Genomic DNA, 19,092 nt, shown 5'->3' with positions numbered 1-19,092 from the left:
AATAAAGCGAGTCCCATGAATTTCTTGGTTTCCAGTGCCTATAAAAGTTGTGTTTACACTATACCATAGTCTATTAAGTATGCAATAGCATTATGTCTTAAAAAATGCACATGCCTTACTTAAATAATACTTTATTGCTAAAAAATGTTGCCTTCAGCAGCACATAATCTTTTTGAAATAGTAACATCAAAGATCTCTAATCACAGATCACCACAATAAATATAATAATGAAAAAGTTTGAAATACTGCTAGAATTACCAAAATGTGACACAGAGACATTAAATGAGCAAGTGCTGTTGGAAGATGGCGCCACGATGCAGGGTTGCCACAAGACGTCAATTTGTAAAAAATGCAGTGTCTGCTAAATGCAGTAAAGTGGAGCGCAATAAAACGAGGTATGTCTGTATTCTTGAAATGCATCTGCCATAAAGATTATATATAATCACATCGGTCATGTTCGTACATGTCACTTACGTGCAATGGAAAGAAGCTCCCTCTAACCTGTTCTCTGGTTTTCCACAAATGTAGCTATTTCAATACAGGTCACAGAAGTTGATTTTCAGGGTTTCACAGAAACTCTTCTGATAAGTAGAACCCATGCCAGGCACTGAGTAACAGGCCCCACTTCTCTTCACATCCCCAGCTCCTCCCTGCAGGACAAGGGGCCTCACACGGTGTTTATGGCCACCCCAGTCTGTGTGTCCCTATTCTGCCCGATGTCTGCAAACTGCTGCCCCTTATGCATGGGGTGAGGACACAGGTGGCCCAATCTGCCATTAGGAGGAAGGACTGAGAAGAGCCCGTGCAGTTCCCATTCAGTCAGGGAATTCCAATGCCCTGAGTGCGGCTGGGCCTCAGGCACACTGGATTCTGTGCCTCATCAAGGGAGGCAAGGCAGGAGCAGGGCCAGCGCAGGCTCCTCTAAAGCATGAAACCCAGGCCAGGGGCCCGTCCTGCCTGGGTCTAAGGCATTCACTGTAGCCATCCACATCTTGATTCTACACCCTTGAGAGAAATAGGTATAAACAACCCTTCCTCTCCACGGGTACACGTGCACTCTGACTGTATACTGAGCAGCAAGAACCCAATACTCCCTAAGGACACCTGAAGGTCATGCAGGAGGCACCCAGTTAAGGGCACTTAGCCCTCCCTTATCAGATGAAGACAAGCCGAGTCATTTGGCCCTATGTTATACCAACTGCAGCCACAACTAGAGTCCGGACTTATGATGACTGTCCTAAATTAATTTCTACCCCAAAGGCCAACTCTTTCAAGGAGCTTACAGCCTGATAAATAAAACCCCTACATAATTACAAACAAGATAGAAAGCAGTATTATGAAAGACATTAATAAGACGTTACTCTGGAAACAATGAGGGCGGACGGGGGGATTAATTTCTGCAGGGGGTACCAGAATGGGACATGTGAGTCAGGCTTTGGAAGGTAAGTATTATATTATTAGCATTTCTCCTGGCTGCAAAATGTCAGTTTCGAATCAGTTAACTTGTAAATTTCTTTAACATTCCACAAATCAAGTTGATTCCCAGTTCCTGTATGACATAACCCACTAAAAAATGTGTATTTCCAGGAAGTGGAGTGTAGTCTTTTTCTCTTCAAGAAATACAAAAAATAAATACCAGTTCAGTCTGAAAAAACTGATTCCAGGCCTTTATGTGTCACTGTGTGTACATAAACCAATGTATCACTATAGAAATGGATTTTTCCTTAAAAAGAAAAATAAACAGTGGGAAAAAATTTTAATGCGGTACCCTACAGGAATCATATTCTTTATTATTGACATTAAGTTCCAACTATGACTCTTTCAAATAAAGTCTGAATTTGTTCCAGTGTCTTTCCCAGTTGCTAATATTTTTTACTTTATGTCACATAAGAAATACAGAGTGTGCAATACAAACTACATACTGAAAAATCAGGTATTTACGACTGCCTTTCCCCTTTTCTGTATGAAATCATTTGTCTCCATTTTCCTGTCTGAACATATCAACTTTCAGCAAGAATGGAATGTTAATTGGTGTTACGCACAAGCTGGGCTATCATTCCTCAAATTTAATAAGAAAAAAAAAAGCAAACCCAACTGGGTTTCCTGTTTTTATTTATGGTTTTCAGTGCCCAGTTCGGGGGGATCAAAATACAGTGTCTCAGTTACGGCTCATCCTTCCCTCAATTAATGTACCAAAGGGACTGGTTCCTTCCATCTGCTCCCCTGATGACTGTCCGGATCGCAAAGCCTATTCAAGCTTCTCCCCAGGGCCGTGAAACAACATACGAAACTACTTCCTAGGGAAGCTGCAGCTTACCTCACCCTTCCCACTGGGGAAACACACAGACTCAGCCCTTTCTGGTGTGATTATATAAGAACACAAGGGCTCACTTGACCCAGCCCAAATCGGAGACTTATCCTTTAAACACCGTCTTGGGTCCTGTCTTCTCAAAAGTGACGGTGTATGTTGGGCAAAGAGGAAACAAGAATGATTTATCTTTCAACAACAGTGACACATTCTAAGGAATCCTCTGTAAAAATTCTGATGCCCTACGTAAAGTATATAATGTTGGGAAAGTATGTGATCTTACACATCCAGGTTCTCGTATCTGTATTTCCAGGGTGAGGAAGCAGAACATTTTTGCAAATTGAATGTTTTTCTAAGGCAAGTTATCTCTCTTAGAGAATTTCCAACTCCCCTCCTGAATTTCTACTTCTCAGCTGAGGCATTACTGGAATTTGGGGAAACAATTCTTTGTTGCGCAGAATATTAGCCTCCTTGTGGCCACCACCATCCCCCAAGTTGTTATGATGACCAAAGATGCCGTCACACATTTCTGAACAATGTTTCCCCCTCCCCCCAGGGCAGCGCTGCCCTTAACTGAGAACCACTTTGAGGCTAAAGATGGACTATATGTAGAAAATGGCATACTGACCCAAGAAGATTCTTTTACTTAAGGCTTAACATAATGCTTTGAGGGCAATGTTTGTAGTCTTCATGGAATCAAAGGGATTCTCCATATCAACCACCTGCCCCAAATAAGTAGCACAGCAAAGGAACATTACTTGGCTTTAAAAAAAAAATCTATGTGTGAATTCACTGCATGGAAAACAGGTCCTTCAAAGACAAGGGATATTAATGCCTGCTTCCAGGCTCCTCTTTGTATATTTTGGGTGCAGAATTTCATGAAAATTCATCTCAGAAACAATGAACTATAAGGAGAAACAGAAGCTAAGCAGAGCGAGTAGCTAGTATGGTTTTGTGTCTGAATGAGAAAAAAAAACAGAATAACTGTCATTCTTTGCCAAAATAGAGCCTTTGGGTTTACTCTTCGTATTTTGGCTTGGATGAAGCCTTCACCCGGCAGGGTGGTGCTACTTGTTCACGGATCATCCAAGTTCACTGTAAATTTAATTTCTTTACAGTCCACGCACCACAGCTTCACAGGAGTGCTTTCACACACCTGTGCAGGTACCTGGCTGTTTCTCAAACTAGGATGCTGCAGACAGATCAACATTCCTGGTGCTCTCTCCTCGCTGACCTTGAGCTATGTTTCCCTAGACACTATATATGCAGCTCTGAACACAGTGGTTATGGCAAAAAGCCATATGGCAAAACCATTTGGAAACTTGTAACTGATTCCTTTCTAGTGGCTAAGAAGCAACCGTCTATTTCTGCAATGGGTTCTGTCCACAACAAGCCCAGCCCGGATATGTCTGCAGTTGTAAGCATAACACTTTCCTCCTACTGCCTGCTATATAAAAAGTGCAAAGACATTCTGTCCACCAACTGACCACTGGCAGTAATAACATTAGGGGCCTGGAATGGGGGCAGTTTGTCATTCAAAAGCAGAAAACTAAGTTTAATGAAAGAACAGCACTTTCTCACTCACCACTGAGGTAAGAGCCATCTGAAAACTGTAGATGCGGGCAAGGCCGAAGTCAGCCAGTTTTATTTGTCCACTGCTGGTCACCAGAATGTTCTGTGGTTTTAGATCACGATGTACCACTCGGTGAGAATGAAGAAAGTCCAGACCTCGGAGAAGCTGAAACATCATATCCTAAATAAAACCAAAAAAGAAAATCAATCAATGGTCAAAACAGAAATTCAACAGGCTGAATCCTCAGCACTTAGAAAAGTGCTTGGCATACAGAAAGCATTTCATAAATATTTGCTGAATGAATGAATTTGTTTCCCCCTGCTGCCCCACTCTCCAATTTTCAAGATCACTACAAAAAATTTCACTCTTGACCTGTATTTCTTTAATGAAAGGATGATTTCAAAATAGTTTCAGATGGCATAGGAAATATTCTGGAAGGACATACACCAAACTGGTGTCCATGGTTAATGTTGGGGAGAGGAAGTAGTTGGTGAGAGAGGGACACTTTTTACTTCATATACTTTTATAGGATTTAATACATGATTCCAACAATTAAAATCCAGTAAACAATGATAACATTAATGGTAGTTCTTCTTATTATTATAGCACCTATTACTTAGCAGTCACTATGTGTCAAGCATTGCTCTAAACACCTTCTCTTTAGTAACTCACTTAATCCACACAACACTGATGTAAACAATATCACTGGCCCATTTTACAGGTCAAGAAACTGATACACAGTAAGTGTATGTACTTAGCCCAAAGTAACACTACTAGCAAAAGACAGAGTCTTGATTCGAACCAGAGTCCAGGAAAACTGGATTCAAATCCCCAATGCACTCCTTCATTAGATCAATGATTGAATGAGCGTGGAAAACCGGGTAAACCATTTAACCTCGCCAAGCCTCAGTTTTCAGGTCTGTAAAAATAGGAAAACCTACTTCATAGGATCACTGTTTGTAAAGCACTGACAGTAGTCAGCATTCAATAAATGGCAGCACTTACTGCTGACAGTATCAGCTAGCATGGAGGAGGGGGGCATTCAGAAAATAAACCAATGTCACATCTTCTTCTAATTTTAGAGCTGATAAAATCAGATACAAAATTTAAGACTCGGAAACCGTCTGAAAGTAGGAATTTAAGATAGTGACCATGATATGGCGCTCTGAAATCTGGGGTTAATAAGACTGACCTACCCCCCTCCCCAAATATTGTGAGAATGGTGTGTAAAGGGGGGATGGAATGATTTTGTTCATATAAAGGTTAGAGAAATGATTAGGCAGCATCAGGGGCTTCAGAGCTGGCAGGGGCTGTGAGGACACACTTGTTCATCAGCTGGACTGTATCTGGTTATTGGTTTATAGTATTGGTATTTCCTTCAGGGAGTTCTATCTTTATATCCTGGCTTATTCAAAACCAAAGCCTTAGTTTTCCACCTATAAAAAGGAGAAAACAGTGCTTACTTTTCATAATACGAGATTTTAAATGAAGTAACGCATGTAATGAAGTAGTTTCTGGCACACGGTTAGCATTCAACAAATGATAATCGTTGAAGTGTCCCGTTTCCTGGGGGAGACAGAGTAACAAACAACTAGAAGAAAATGTGGCCAGTGCCACAAGGTCAGTGGACAAAGCACTAAGCAAGTGTGCAATGACACAGGTGTACTGGAGTTCTTCTTGAGCTCCACCTAAATGGATCTCATGAACTGGCTGGGGTTACCTTCTAAGTTTCGAAAGATGAAAACTCTGGAGAAGACTGCACTGTTGAGGGACAGACAGTCCTTCAAGACTTAAGAACCACTGAGGGTAAAACAACTTGGAATGAATAAACAAGAGTGTGAAAATGAAGCACAAAATGTTAACGAAAGTAATCTACTGCTGCAGCAAATAAGTCTTTATTGGAAACACATGCACATGACTTGTAAGCAGTGGATTTTAAACAGCATGACTAACCTAAACTAATGTCATGCTGGCTTGTCATCTTTAGCTTCTTATAAACTAAGCACCAACCATTTAAAACAGTACAAAGAATAAATGTGCTTGGTTCATGTTTCATTGTTCAAACAGTTTAAGCAGCCAATTAGTAGAATAAATATGTAAAAATTTGGACCAATTAATTATACTAATAAGGCCCATCTTAATTTATGAAAAGCCTGAACTACTGAGTTTAAATACATATGTATTGCTTTTATTTGTGTATTTATACAGCACACACTACATTTTTCTTAATTATAAAATTGGTACATGCTTAATGCATATAGAAGCTTTTTAAAAATTTTATTAAAAATCCAGAAGAAGAACAAAAATCATGCAAAATCCCACCACTCAGAGAAGAGAGAAAACTTTACTGTTAACTTTTATCTTTAACGTCTTTTAAACAGATACTGATATATTTGGAGGTATAAATATATTATATCTCTATATAATATATAAATATTATAAACAATATATATCACATACAGTATAATATTAATATATAAATATAACATATATTTATAAATAAAAATTGTTATTCTAAACACATTTTACAGTTGTTTTAAAAACATTTAACAATTCATTATGAATATTTTGCCACTTCAACAAAATTCTTCTAAGATAGAACTTTTTTATACAATATGATTTTTAATGGCTGCATAGTTTTCCTTCCTATGCCATAATCATTATTATTTGGTTTTGGTTGTGTTATTTTGGTACATATACTAAGAGTCTAGTTCTCCTCTGTTTAAAGGCTAGTGTAGATGAAAATGACTTCTTAACATCATATAAAAGCACAGTTTAGGCAGTGAGAACACATATACTGGCACTAACATTGATTCCATGTAAATGACACCTATGGATGTATAAAGAGTTGGTTCTACATAAGAATTACCACTCTTTAGATTTTATTAGGCTACTTAAAAATTTTTTTGGTTAGCAAACTGGGTTTTCTTTTAAACCTATAATATCCAGCTACAATTAGAGTTTTGAACTAGTGAGACTTGAGTTAACGATTTTTTTTTAAATTGCCAAAAATCTCATTTCCTTCAGTAATTCCATTGCGAGGTAGGTTGATGAGCATTATGGGCTTGTAATAAGTATGATTTGGGGACCCACCCCAACCTTTCATTGGAACATCTAATCTTTCATCAGAACACCTAATCTGAAAAGGGAAATATATGCACGTATGTTAGGAACTCTGGTCACAAATAGAATGAGAACTCTGGTCCCATTTCCTGAGAATTATATGAATGAATCAACTGTAACACTAAACAAGGCAAGAAAAAAAAAAACACCTTTCCTTCAGAATCACAAGCAGTGCTTTGATCAAAGACATTTCAAAGGATTCTCTACTTAAGATTATCATCTGTTCTATCTCAATTTATAGTATCATGAAACATACTTTTAAATTAGGTCCTCAAGATTTTGATCTAAATTATTCCATCTTATACAAGACTCAAATATTTCACAGTAATCCTAGCGATACAATGCAATGAAACTACGGATACTGCCAATTAAGTTAAACATTGGTTTAAAACCTTTTAATGTTACAATGTACAATTCTGGTATAAAATGTCTAGTCACACTAATGATAAACAGTCACTGGAGGCCCTCGATCTGCATCTTTCTGAAACACGTGACATGGGAGCGTGTTTTAACAGGACACCATCATGGAATGAAGTCTGGCTCCCAGTGACTTTAGATGGGGTTTTATCCTTGGCAACTCCCCGAAAAAGACTCTGGACTTCAGTCTGAACACCAGAAGTCTTCAAAGCCTTGTAATAACAATTAGTTTCTCTTAGGTGTTCTAGAGCAGTAATCCTCTTACTTCTTTGAAAACAAAACAAACAAGCAAACTGAAAATCTACCTCAAGCTTTTCTAATGGGAAAAAGTTTTATCACTGGGTCTTTTTTTCCAACTACACAAAAGGTATGATTAGTTTCAAAAGATACTGAAGGGCTTCCCTGGTGGTGCAGTGCTTAAGAATCCGCCTGCCAATGCAGGCACACGGGTTTGAGCCCTGGTCTGGGAAGATCCCACATGCCGCGGAGCAGCTAGGCCCGTGAGCCACGACTACTGAGCCTGCGCTCTAGAGCCCGTGAGCCACAACTGCTGAGCCTGCGTGCTACAGCTGCTGAGGCCCGTGCGCCTAGAGCCCGTGTTCTGCAGACGGAGAGGCCGCCGCGGTGAGAAGTCCACGCACCACAGCGAGGAGTCGTCCCTGCTTGCAGCAGGTGGAGAGAGCCTGTGCACAGGAGTGAAGACCCAATGCAGCCAAAAATAAATAAATAGGATAAATAGATATCAAAAACACCAACTTATTCCATACAGTAAATCACAAAACTGACAGCTCTCAATAGACAATTCTGTATTTTTGGATGCATCTACCTAAATCTAAGTGATGTACTCACATTCTCAAGGTTTTAGCAACAAAAGTATACATCAGTAGCTTATCTACTTAAAAATTAAAAATAAGACATATACAACTTGTACAAGGATAATCATTTTTTCCTCCTTACAATGTGTAAATCACAGTCTTTTCAAATTTGTTATCCAAGTTTTAACAGAAGTGTCTTCATAACGATTTGTTGTTACTTATGACGATCTCCTACCCAGTTTGCTTCTTATGAAGGATGTTAAAGGAATCTCACAGGGCTTCCCTGGTGGCGCAGTGGTTGAGAATCCGCCTACCAATGCAGGGGACATGGGTTCGAGCCCTGGTCTGCGAAGCTCCCACATGCCGCGGAGCAACTAAGCCCGTGCGCCACAACTACTGAGCCTGCGCGTCTGGAGCCTGTGCTCCACAACAAGAGAGGCCGCGACAGTAAGAGGCCCGCGCACCGTGATGAAGAGTGGCCCCCGCTCGCCGCAACTAGAGAAAGCCCTCGCACAGAAACGAAGACCCAACACAGCCAAAAATAAATAAAATTGAAGGAATCTCACAGATCAACACAACAAAGGTTTTTTTTACACTAAACTGGTAACATGTTGACTTAAGATAGGGATTACAATTACAGGAATAGAAGTAACAGATCATGTGATGATAAAGTCATAAAGCAGAGGACTACTGACAATAATGAGGGCCAGTCCCGGGATCTCTTTGTTTTTCCTTTTTTGCTGATTACTAACATATATTTGAAAATTTTAACTGTGGTAAGATACACATAAAATTTCCCATCTTAACCATTTTTAAGTGTATAGTTCAGTAGTAAGTATATTCACACTGTTGTACAACCAATCTTCAGAACTTTTTCCATCTTGCAAAACTGAAACTCTTATACCCACTAAACAGCTCTTCACTTCTCCCTTCCTCCCAGACCTGGTAACCACCCTTCTATTTTCTGTTTCTGTGAATCTGGCCACGCTAGATACCTCATATGAGTGGAATCATAATGTATTTGCTTTTTTGTGACTGGCTTATTTAATTTAGCATAATGTCCTCAAAGTTCATCCATGATGTAGCATATGTCAGAATTTCCTTCCTTTTTAAAGCTGACTAATATTCCATTGTGTGGATATACTACATTTTGCTTGTCCATTCATCTGCTGACGGACACTTGGGCTGTTTTGGCTATCGTGAAGAATCCGCTATGCACATAGGTGTATAAATACAAATCTCTTTGTGACCCTGCTTTCATTTCTTTCGGATGTATATGCCCAGAAGTAGAATTGCTCTATCTAGTCCCAGGATATTTTAAAAATCACAGTTCTCCTATAAAATGTGCCACATTACTAAATAAGCAATGAAGTAGTGAATAACAAAGCCTAGTCCTGGGCAGTCAATCAGGTGGGTTCATTCATGCACTGGAGATTTCACTCACTCCTTCCACTTTTGCACTCAAGGAGAATCTGCCTGAAGTTACCACATCAAGCTTATTGTAATGTCCACACCATACTCTACTTCAAAACTTGACAGAGGCTTCTTCACACTTTCACTGATCAATTCACAATGTTAACAATGGGTCGCAAAGACTGCACTATAAACAGGATCCCCCTACTTCTCACTCTGGTCCATAGGAGTACCCAGAGAATGCTTCATCCCGAATCATAAAGGGCAAAACAAATTCCGACAAAGCAAGAGGAGGGCTAAAGCAGGCTCCTTAAAGCTTCAGATTACCTGGAAAGTAGTAATAGGTAAACTGAAAGTAAGTAATAAACGGGAGGACCTGGAGATGAGCCACAAGCCACATGGCAGCTTTGTTCCAAAGGGAGGGGAGGGAAGATCTAGCTGAGGAAGGCAACACACAGCCTTGGGGCTCTTCAGCAGAAACAAAGGCAAGGCCCCTCCCTCATTGCAAGTGCTGGCTTTCTACTTTTACTGCTTCTACGCAACTGGATGAAAGCATAATAAAAGTGGTTTTTACTATATAAATTTTATTAACAAAATACGTATTCTGAAGAGAGAATGAAAAGGAGCCATGTATTGTTCATTCCTGGAAGTGATGATAACGCTGAGTAAGGAAAGGATCAGTCTCAACTAACTAGAAATAAGAAAATCACCACTGATTTTCACCAAGCCTGTAAATACTGTTGGTGTTTGAAGGAAAATGCAATGGCTAAATGGACAGTCTGAAAGAAGGAATCATTACCTCATCATGATGGCTATTATTAACCCACAGTGGAAAGTCATTGGGAACTAAAACTACAAATAATGATGTTAATTATAACTTCTTCAGAGCAAGATGTAAAAATCAACATTGCATAAACAAGAAAATACAAAGTATAAGTGACTAGGTTGTTGGCTAATGCCCCAAATGGTTTTTGTTCTAGACACATTGTTTTGTGATCCTTTTAAAATCATTTAACAGGGCTTCCCTGGTGGTGCAGTGGTTGAGAGTCCGCCTGCCGATGCAGGGGACACGGGTTCGTGGCCCGGTCCGGGAGGACCCCACACGCTGCGGAGCGGCTGGGCCCGTAAGCCAGGGCCGCTGAGCCTGCGCGTCCGGAGCCTGTGCTCCGCAATGGGAGAGGCCACAACAGTGAGAGGCCCGTGTACCATAAAAAAGAAAAAAAAAAGAATGTATGTGTCAAGCCCATAACTATCTGCCCTCCCTTACCCCCAAACTTCTGCAAAGCCGAAGGCCTGGATTTTGTAATTTGGGGAAAAATTATCCTTAGTGTGTGTGTTGGTGGGGGGCGGTACGCGGGCCTCTCACTGTTGTGGCCTCTCCCATTGCGGAGCACCGGCTCTGGACGCGCAGGCTCAGCGGCCATGGCTCACGGGCCCAGCCGCTCCGAGGCATGTGGGATCCTCCTGGACCGGGGCACGAACCCACGTCCCCTGCATCGGCAGGCAGACTCTCAACCACTGCGCCACCAGGGAAGCCCTTAACAGTATGTTTTTTAATGGCTGCATCTGGACAAAATACCTTCATGTCTTTCCCCATTCTCCTCAATTCCCTCTTTTGAGAATTTTCTTCTCACTCCGTACTTCCCTCCTCTCCAAACGAGGTAATGTATTAGAGAAGTTGGTTTTCCACAGAGTGGAGCATATTATAATTTGCCTACTGTAGCAGACATTGTTGGTTGCCAGCCATGAAGGACTGGTCCAAGGCAACCACATTCCCGTTTGCTAGGAACTGATCTAGAGATGGACGTGGAACCCAATCCTGGCTAATGAGACATATAGGCAAGGTTTGGAAAGCATTCTTCTCCTAATAAGAAGACCACTGTAGAAAACTCTCTGCTGTACTTCCTCACCTCCCAGCCCTCACTCTCCACCTGTGCATCTTACACCAAATGCTACTGCTTCAGGGCATGAACTTGCTACTGTAGCAATCACCTTGAAACATAAAGGGAGACATCACCTGCACACACAGAAATGCCCGGGTGTAATGAGGGAAAGAGTCTGGGTCTTTGATGACATCACTGAAGAGCTGAATCAACTTTGGGGCTACCCACCTCTAGCCTTGTAGTTAGGGCAACAATAATGCTCTAACTTCAAGCCATTTTTTCATCGTGTTGTATAATTTGCAGTTGAAAATTATTCTAATGAATGTAACTTAACTAAAATTATATTAAGTAAAAACTGTTAAGTAAGGTCACAACCTTTCATTTATAGCCCCCCCACCACCAAAACGCCCCCCATGGGGTCTGTACCATGCCAATTATCCCATCCAAGTGGTTAACCTTTTGTCTTTGAGACTTATACCTCCTTCAATTAATGCTCACAAAATCCCCTTTCTCATTGCTATCATTTGCTGTCAATCCTTCATATTCCTCAGGGACTGTGGCTCATCCTCTCTAGCCCACACTCACCATATTCCTGCCTGGCTTCAGCATCCCAAGAACACCTTAGCTTCAGAGAACTCTGATTTCTTCAACTCCATTCAATTTTGTGCCATCTACTCCCACAGCTAAAAGCAGGAATGTGTTATTACTTAACTCTCATCTTTTTTTAATTAAAAATTTTAAAAGTTACTTTAATTACATTTATTTGGATATCAAAATACCACTTAAATTTACATAAACTTATTAGACAGCATAATTAATTAAACTTGGAGAGCAACTTCTTCATGCGTCATTCGTTAAATCTGCCAATTCCCTCAAGTCTCTGGTTCCACGGTCACTCTATCTTATCCTCTATACAAAGCTTAGTCCTCAATTAGCCCAACTGCTCTCTTTTTCAGCTGTTATACCTGTGTTGCAGAGAGCTGTTAAGGGGGAAAAATGATCACATACATGTCTATTATCAATATGAAGTCAGTCCCCCAACCCTGACTACGTTAGTGCCACCAGGTAATCGTACAGGTCCCTAGTTAGCCCTCGCTGTCCCTGTAGGCTAAATTTTCACTGCTGTCCCCCTACCTTATCATCTCTCTTCCTTCTCTTAGCACACTAGTGTGCACTCCAGTTCTGAGAGAAATACGGACGACCAAGAGAAGGCTATCAGCTCCCTGTGCTTCACCTATACGTTTATAAGCACTGGCATCTACCCTCCTCCCTCACCTCCTGGTGGAAAAGCTTTCTTTCCTTCTATGCACTATTCATCTTCTTCCTATGCTCTAGATGTGATGGGTTTCTCAAAGTGTGGTATCTTAATCCCATGCTATTGACTAAATTCTATTTCATCTTTGCCACTAGCGAATTGACTAACCAAGTCCTAACTTTTCTGGACCTCAGTTTTTCATTTACAAAAATCAGGATAAATCCTGCCCTGCCTCTGTGGAACTGAGATATTTGATTATTTTATATAATATACTGGATGTGTCAAGTATATAATACAAAATTTTAAGTGCTGTTGAGCTGGACTGTAAATTCTCTGAGGAATGGGAATGTGGCACACCTTTATACTCTCCACAGCATCCAACAGGGTACCTTACACAGAGCAATCTGTTGATTTTACTTGATTTGATGAATCACTCACTAGTCTATAGATAGGCATTAAGCTGAAATATAATGACTTTTGCTCTTGGCTCTGCACAGGAGTTATACAGAATATCCTCACTAATTAAACTGATTCCTGAGTCATTAGTGAAAAGGCTACGATCCTGCATTGTGGTTTATCCCTTATTTGCTAAGAATTTACTGAATGCCAAGTGGAGGCGCAAAAGAAGTACAAAAGAAATTCCTCTTGGAAATGTATATAACTTAAGGGAGCCACCTGCACGTGAAATGTAAATTTCCATTTTTGAGGGCAGTATGATTTAAAAGAAAGAGTACTGGATTTAGAGATGAAAGCACTGGATCTGAATTTTTGCTTACTAGTTATATAATCTAAGGCTGGTCACTTGCAACTGTTGTGGGCCTGGGTTTTCACATTTATAAAAATGGAAATAATCTCAAAAAGGAGAGACTTAATAAGATACTATATAATGTTATACTATATATGTATATATAAATATATATAGTATTTAAGTAGGATATTAAATATTTAAGTACTTTATATAGTATAAAGTACACACACATAATGAATTGCTACCATTTATTAAAAAGAAATATGAAACCCCTATTATGTGTAAGGCATTGTGCTAGGTTATGTTACTCACACACACCTAAGACAGAGACCCAGGGAGCTCCTGTTTTAACAGGGAGAGAAGATATAAATATGCACCTATACACTTCAGTCAGTATATGGCAAGGACCACAAATGGCACAGGGGCTACAGGCAATGAGTAAGCACTGAGGAGGAAGCAGCATCCCAGCCCATCCTGGTGGTGGGCTACTATTCAGTTTGATGTGGGGAAGCATCTGCCTAGAAGACCACACTGGCAGAGGCCTAGAGGAGGGCAAGTGCTTAGGTATTTGGAGACCAGTAACAGCCCCCAGAGGGGGTACACTGCTAAATGGGACCACACTGCTAAGAGCTTTGTTGCTGGCCTGGTGCATGGAGTTTTTAGTGTCATGTCTTGTAGTCAATAGAAAGCTGGTGAAAATGTGTAAAAAAATGGCATATTATTATTGATATTTTAGTACACAGAGCGGATAGGAGGTGCTGTAAGAAGGCTATTATTCTACTCTGGACATAGGATAGTAAGAGTCTGAACTAGAACATTAGAAACAGTAGAAAGGGAAAGAGAGGAAAGGCAATCCAAGAGACAAATGCAATATGCTAGTGTTTGTTTCCACAGGTCAACTTTAGTGAGCCATCTCCTGAGAGCTCTGTTACATCTCCAGGTTAGACACTAGGTGAACTTGGGCCTGCTATTTAACCTCCACTTCCCCTCCCCTCGCATCCACCCTTGGTTTCCTCATCTGTAAGATGCAGATAATACTTTCCTGAGGGAGGTTGTGAGGACTAAAAACAATGTGTGAATTTCCCAGCTTGCTACCGGGTTCAGAACTGGTGCCATGAAACAAGAAGAGGATCTTCCATTAGCAATGGCATCTAGCAACACCCTAAGTTCAGATCTATCTAGTTTTCTCCAGTTAGGACATGAACAGTCTCCCATCTTCCCAAAGTGTCATTACTAAGGTCAAAAAACACCACTGTGTGCATAGTATACAATCTTAAAAATATTTATTATTTTATTTAAATCAAGTGTTATGTTGCCTGTTCTTAATTCTGAAAGTCTAAAGCTTGCTAGCGTTTTAGGGTTCCTAGGAGGATCCTTAGAAATCACCTGTTATTATTCACTGAGTGCACTGTATGTCTCTCTTTGTATACGACCCAACTTTCTAAGGTGGTTTTAAGTTGCTTTTTACCTATCCTGGGACTGATTTTTCTACGGAGTCTCCAACTGTTGAGGTTCCCTCAAACTATCCTATGGGTGTTTTCATGGGATAATAACAATTTACTATAAAAATGCAAGATAAACTTTTACTTAATCAATATATATATTCAGAAGCTACTACTGAGTAGGGAAAAACATTACTAATGAATTTTTTTACATAATTAACTTTGGTTGCTTTCCCAGCTTAAATAAGAACTAGAATTTGTGATATTATTTCCTTATGTTACGCATTAATGCTGAACTGTGTGCATTCCAATACAGAGAGGGGGAGAGGAGCAAAGGAAAGTGTTCTCTGAAAAGAACACAGCTTCATTTGGTCAAAAAAATGGTCTTTACAAGAGTTTTTATTATAGGTCGTAAAACATTGCTTACCACAATGTACCTCTTCCTTGAAAAAGAAAAGCAATCCCTGCAGTGGTGAGAAGCCGAAAACAACACACTGAGCATATTCGTGCCTCCTTCCCATAAACACATCTGTGCATATTATCTGTTTTGGGTTGAGCTGCATGCACAGCTGTTTATGGGGGCTCAGAAGAGGCAGCGCTTCAACATTTTTTATTTCGTGTTGTTTCAAGGACTGAATTTTTAAGCTGAAGCCTGTTAGGAGAGAGGCAGCAAATGCATCTCCAGGGGAAGGAGGACCATATGCTCCTGGCTAATAACTTCTTCAATCTACAGGAAGAAGAAACTCTGGGTGGTCATATCTAGTCAGGAAAAGCATGGAGGCCAAGAGAAAAGGGGGGATCTTTAGGCTAAATAGAACTGAAGAGCATTCACCAAGGCAAAAAACAAACAACAACAACAAAAAAAATGAGAACTTGGTTAAGAACCTAAGGACTATCTTACAAAGAATTCAGCAAGTCAACATTAAAATAGGCCATTCAATAGGAACTGTCTAGGGAAAGATGGACAGCACTAAGGCTAGGAAACTCTTAGTCTCAACAGCACTCAAATACAAAGTAGATTTAAATCTACTAAATGTACAAATGTACTAAAATCAGGTAGATTTTATACACCGAGTACTGTTCTGGTTTAAGGATGCCCCTCCCCTAAATCTTTTCCCAGCCCACCTAACACCCCCAGTCAGCTTTTTGGATCATCCTCTTTCCAGGCACCATAAAAATCATCTTCCACTTCTCCTGACACTGATCCTCCAAGGCCTCACCTTGGTAAACACCTGCCCATCCAACTCCTACGATTAAGACTGCTGAACACTCCCTAACACCATACACAAAAATAAACTCAAAATGGATTAAAGACCTAAATGTAAGACCAGGCACTATCAAACTCTTAGAGGAAAACATAGGCAGAACACTCTGTGACATAAATCACAGCAAGATCCTTTTTGACCCACCTCCTAGAGAAATGGAAATAAAAACAAAAATAAACAAATGGGACCTAATGAAACTTCAAAGCTTTTGCACAGCAAAGGAAACCATAAACAAGACCAAAAGACAACCCTCAGAATGGGAGAAAATATTTGCAAATGAAGCAACTGACAAAGGATTAATCTCCAAGATTTACAAGCAGCTCATGCAGCTCAATAACAAAAAAACAAACAACCCAATCCAAAAATGGGCAGAAGACCTAAACAGACATTTCTCCAAAGAAGATATACAGACTGCCAACAAACACATGAAAGAATGCTCAACATCAATAATCATTAGAGAAATGCAAATCAAAACTACAATGAGATATCATCTCACACTAGTCAGAATGGCCATCATCAAAAAATCTAGAAACAATAAATGCTGGAGAGGCTGTGGAGAAAAGGGAACCTTCTTGCACTGTTGGTGGGAATGTAAATTGATACAGCCACTATGGAGAACAGTATGGAGGTTCCTTAAAAAACTAAAAATAGGGCTTCCCTGGTGGCGCAGTGGTTGAGAGTCCGCCTGCCGATGCAGGGGACATGGGTTCGTGCCCCGGTCCGGGAAGATCCCACATGCCGCGGAGCGGCTGGGCCCGTGAGCCATGGCCGCTGAGCCTACGCGTCCGGATCCTGTGCTCCGCAATGGGAGAGGCCACAACAGTGAGAGGCCCGCGTACCGCAAAAAACAAACAAACAAACAAAAAAACCTAAAAATAGAACTACCTTACGAGCGAGCAATCCCACTACTGGGCATATATCCTGAGAAAACCATAATAAAAGAGTCATGTAACAAGATGTTCACTGCAGCTCTATTTACAATAGCCAGGACATGGAAGCAACCTAAGTGTCCATCATCGGATGAATGGATAAAGAAGATGTGGCACATATATACAATGGAATATTACTCAGCCATAAAAAGAAACGAAATTGAGTTATTTGTAGTGAGGTGGATGGACCTAGAGTCTGTCATACAGAGTGAAGTAAGTCAGAAGGAGAAAAACAAATACCGTATGCTAACACATATATATGGAATCTAAGAAAAAAAAATGTCATGAAGAACCTAGGGGTAAGATGGGAATAAAGACACAGACCTACTAGAGAATGGACTTGAGGATATGGGGAGGGGGAAGGGTAAGCTGTGACAAAGTGAGAGAGTGGCATGGACATATATACACTACCAAACATAAAATAGTTAGCTAGTGGGAAGCAGCCGCATAGCACAGGGAGATCAGCTCAGTGGTTTGTGACCACCTAGAGGGGTGGGATAGGGAGGGTGGGAGGGAGGGAGACGCAAGAGGGAAGAGATATGGGAACATATGTATATGTATAGCTGATTCACTTTGTTATAAAGCAGAAACTAACACACCATTGTAAAGCAATTATACTCCAATAAAGATGTTAAAAAAAAAAAAAAAGACTGCTGAGGGAAAACCACCACACGAACGCTGGACTGGTTACCTGCCCTAGTCTCCAATTTCATCTAGGCTCTCAGTACTGCCTTCTCTGTGTCTCTGGCAAGCTCCTGTTTGTTGTCCACAATGGTTACCACAAACATTCAGCATTTGTTTGTGTTTCCAATTATGTGTCTCAAAAGAATCTTAAATTCTAAATTCTTCCTTCACCTCCTCACCTCACTCATTCATGGCTCCAACATTTAGTCATATTCTGAGCATCCCAAGTCATAATGGCAGCTGGGACTGCTCCCTTGAGTTTCAGACATGCAAACTTCAATGCTTCCTGCTCATGTTTTCTAGAATATTCCACAGCAACTGATCTCAGTATGTCCCAAATAACAATACAGTTTCTTCACTGCTATCAAACTCTGTTCTTCAGCCTGTATTTCTTTTTTTTTTAAAGGGAACACCTTTTAAATTAATTAATTAATTAATTTTTAAACTTAAAAAAATGTATTTATTTTATTTTATTTATTTTTGGCTGCATTGGGTCTTCGTTGCTGCACACAGGCTTTCTCTAGCTGCGGTGAGCGGGGGCTACTCTTTGCTGTGGTGCGCGGGCTTCTCATTGCGGTGGCTTCTCTTGTTGCAGAGCACGGGCTCTAGGCACGCAGGCTTCAGTAGTTGTGGCTCACGGGCTCTAGAGCACAGGCTCAGTAGTTGTGGCGCATGGGTTTAGTTGCTCCGCGGCACGTGGGATCTTCCCGGACCAGGGCTCGAACCCGTGTCCCCTGCATTGGCAGGCAGATTCCTAACCACTGCACCACTAGGGAAGCCCCAGCCTGTATTTCTTATCTTATATAATGGCACCACCATCCACCCAGATGATCGATCCACAAATCTGACAGACATTTTAGATTCCTTCTCTTCTCCCAACTATAGAGCTACTTAGTTACCTAGTGCTACTAACTGTAGTTCCTAAATTACCTTTCAAATCCAATCTCTATGGTCCTTGTCAAGTTGCCTGTATCTCTTGCCTGTATGGCTGCAATGTAGCCTAACACATCACCTGTTTTTCGCTTTAAGCACTTTAAATCTTTTCTCCACAGTGTTGACTAAATGATATTTCTAAAATATAAATCTGAATCATACGGAAGTCACCTACCGTTCACCATAAGACAAAGGTAGAATTTAGCTACTGCCTAAAACACTTTCATGTCTGATCCCGAACTACCTCTGGTTTTCATTTCACTGTTTCCATGCTCTGAAGATGATCTGCTCTATTACATTATAT

General features: G+C 40.6%; 1 protein-coding gene across 1 annotated transcript in view; it reads right to left on the bottom strand.

Moving 5' to 3' along the window:
* CDK6 (cyclin dependent kinase 6) overlaps positions 1 to 19,092 on the bottom strand; it is a gene marked incomplete at its 5' end in the record, with an annotated part of 220,368 nt that overhangs the window by 111,011 nt on the left and 90,265 nt on the right. Inside the window, one exon of the mRNA XM_079711768.1 lies at positions 3,894 to 4,061. Within this exon, the coding sequence (XP_079567894.1) occupies positions 3,894 to 4,061 (168 nt within the window). The remainder of the gene's footprint in view (positions 1 to 3,893; positions 4,062 to 19,092) is intronic.

The sequence above is a fragment of the Hyperoodon ampullatus genome, assembly GCF_949752795.1.
Source record: "Hyperoodon ampullatus genome assembly, chromosome: 9".
Classification (NCBI taxonomy): domain Eukaryota; kingdom Metazoa; phylum Chordata; class Mammalia; order Artiodactyla; family Ziphiidae; genus Hyperoodon; species Hyperoodon ampullatus.
Note: the sequence above shows the minus strand (reverse complement) of the source record. Positions and strands in the feature narration are given on the sequence as shown.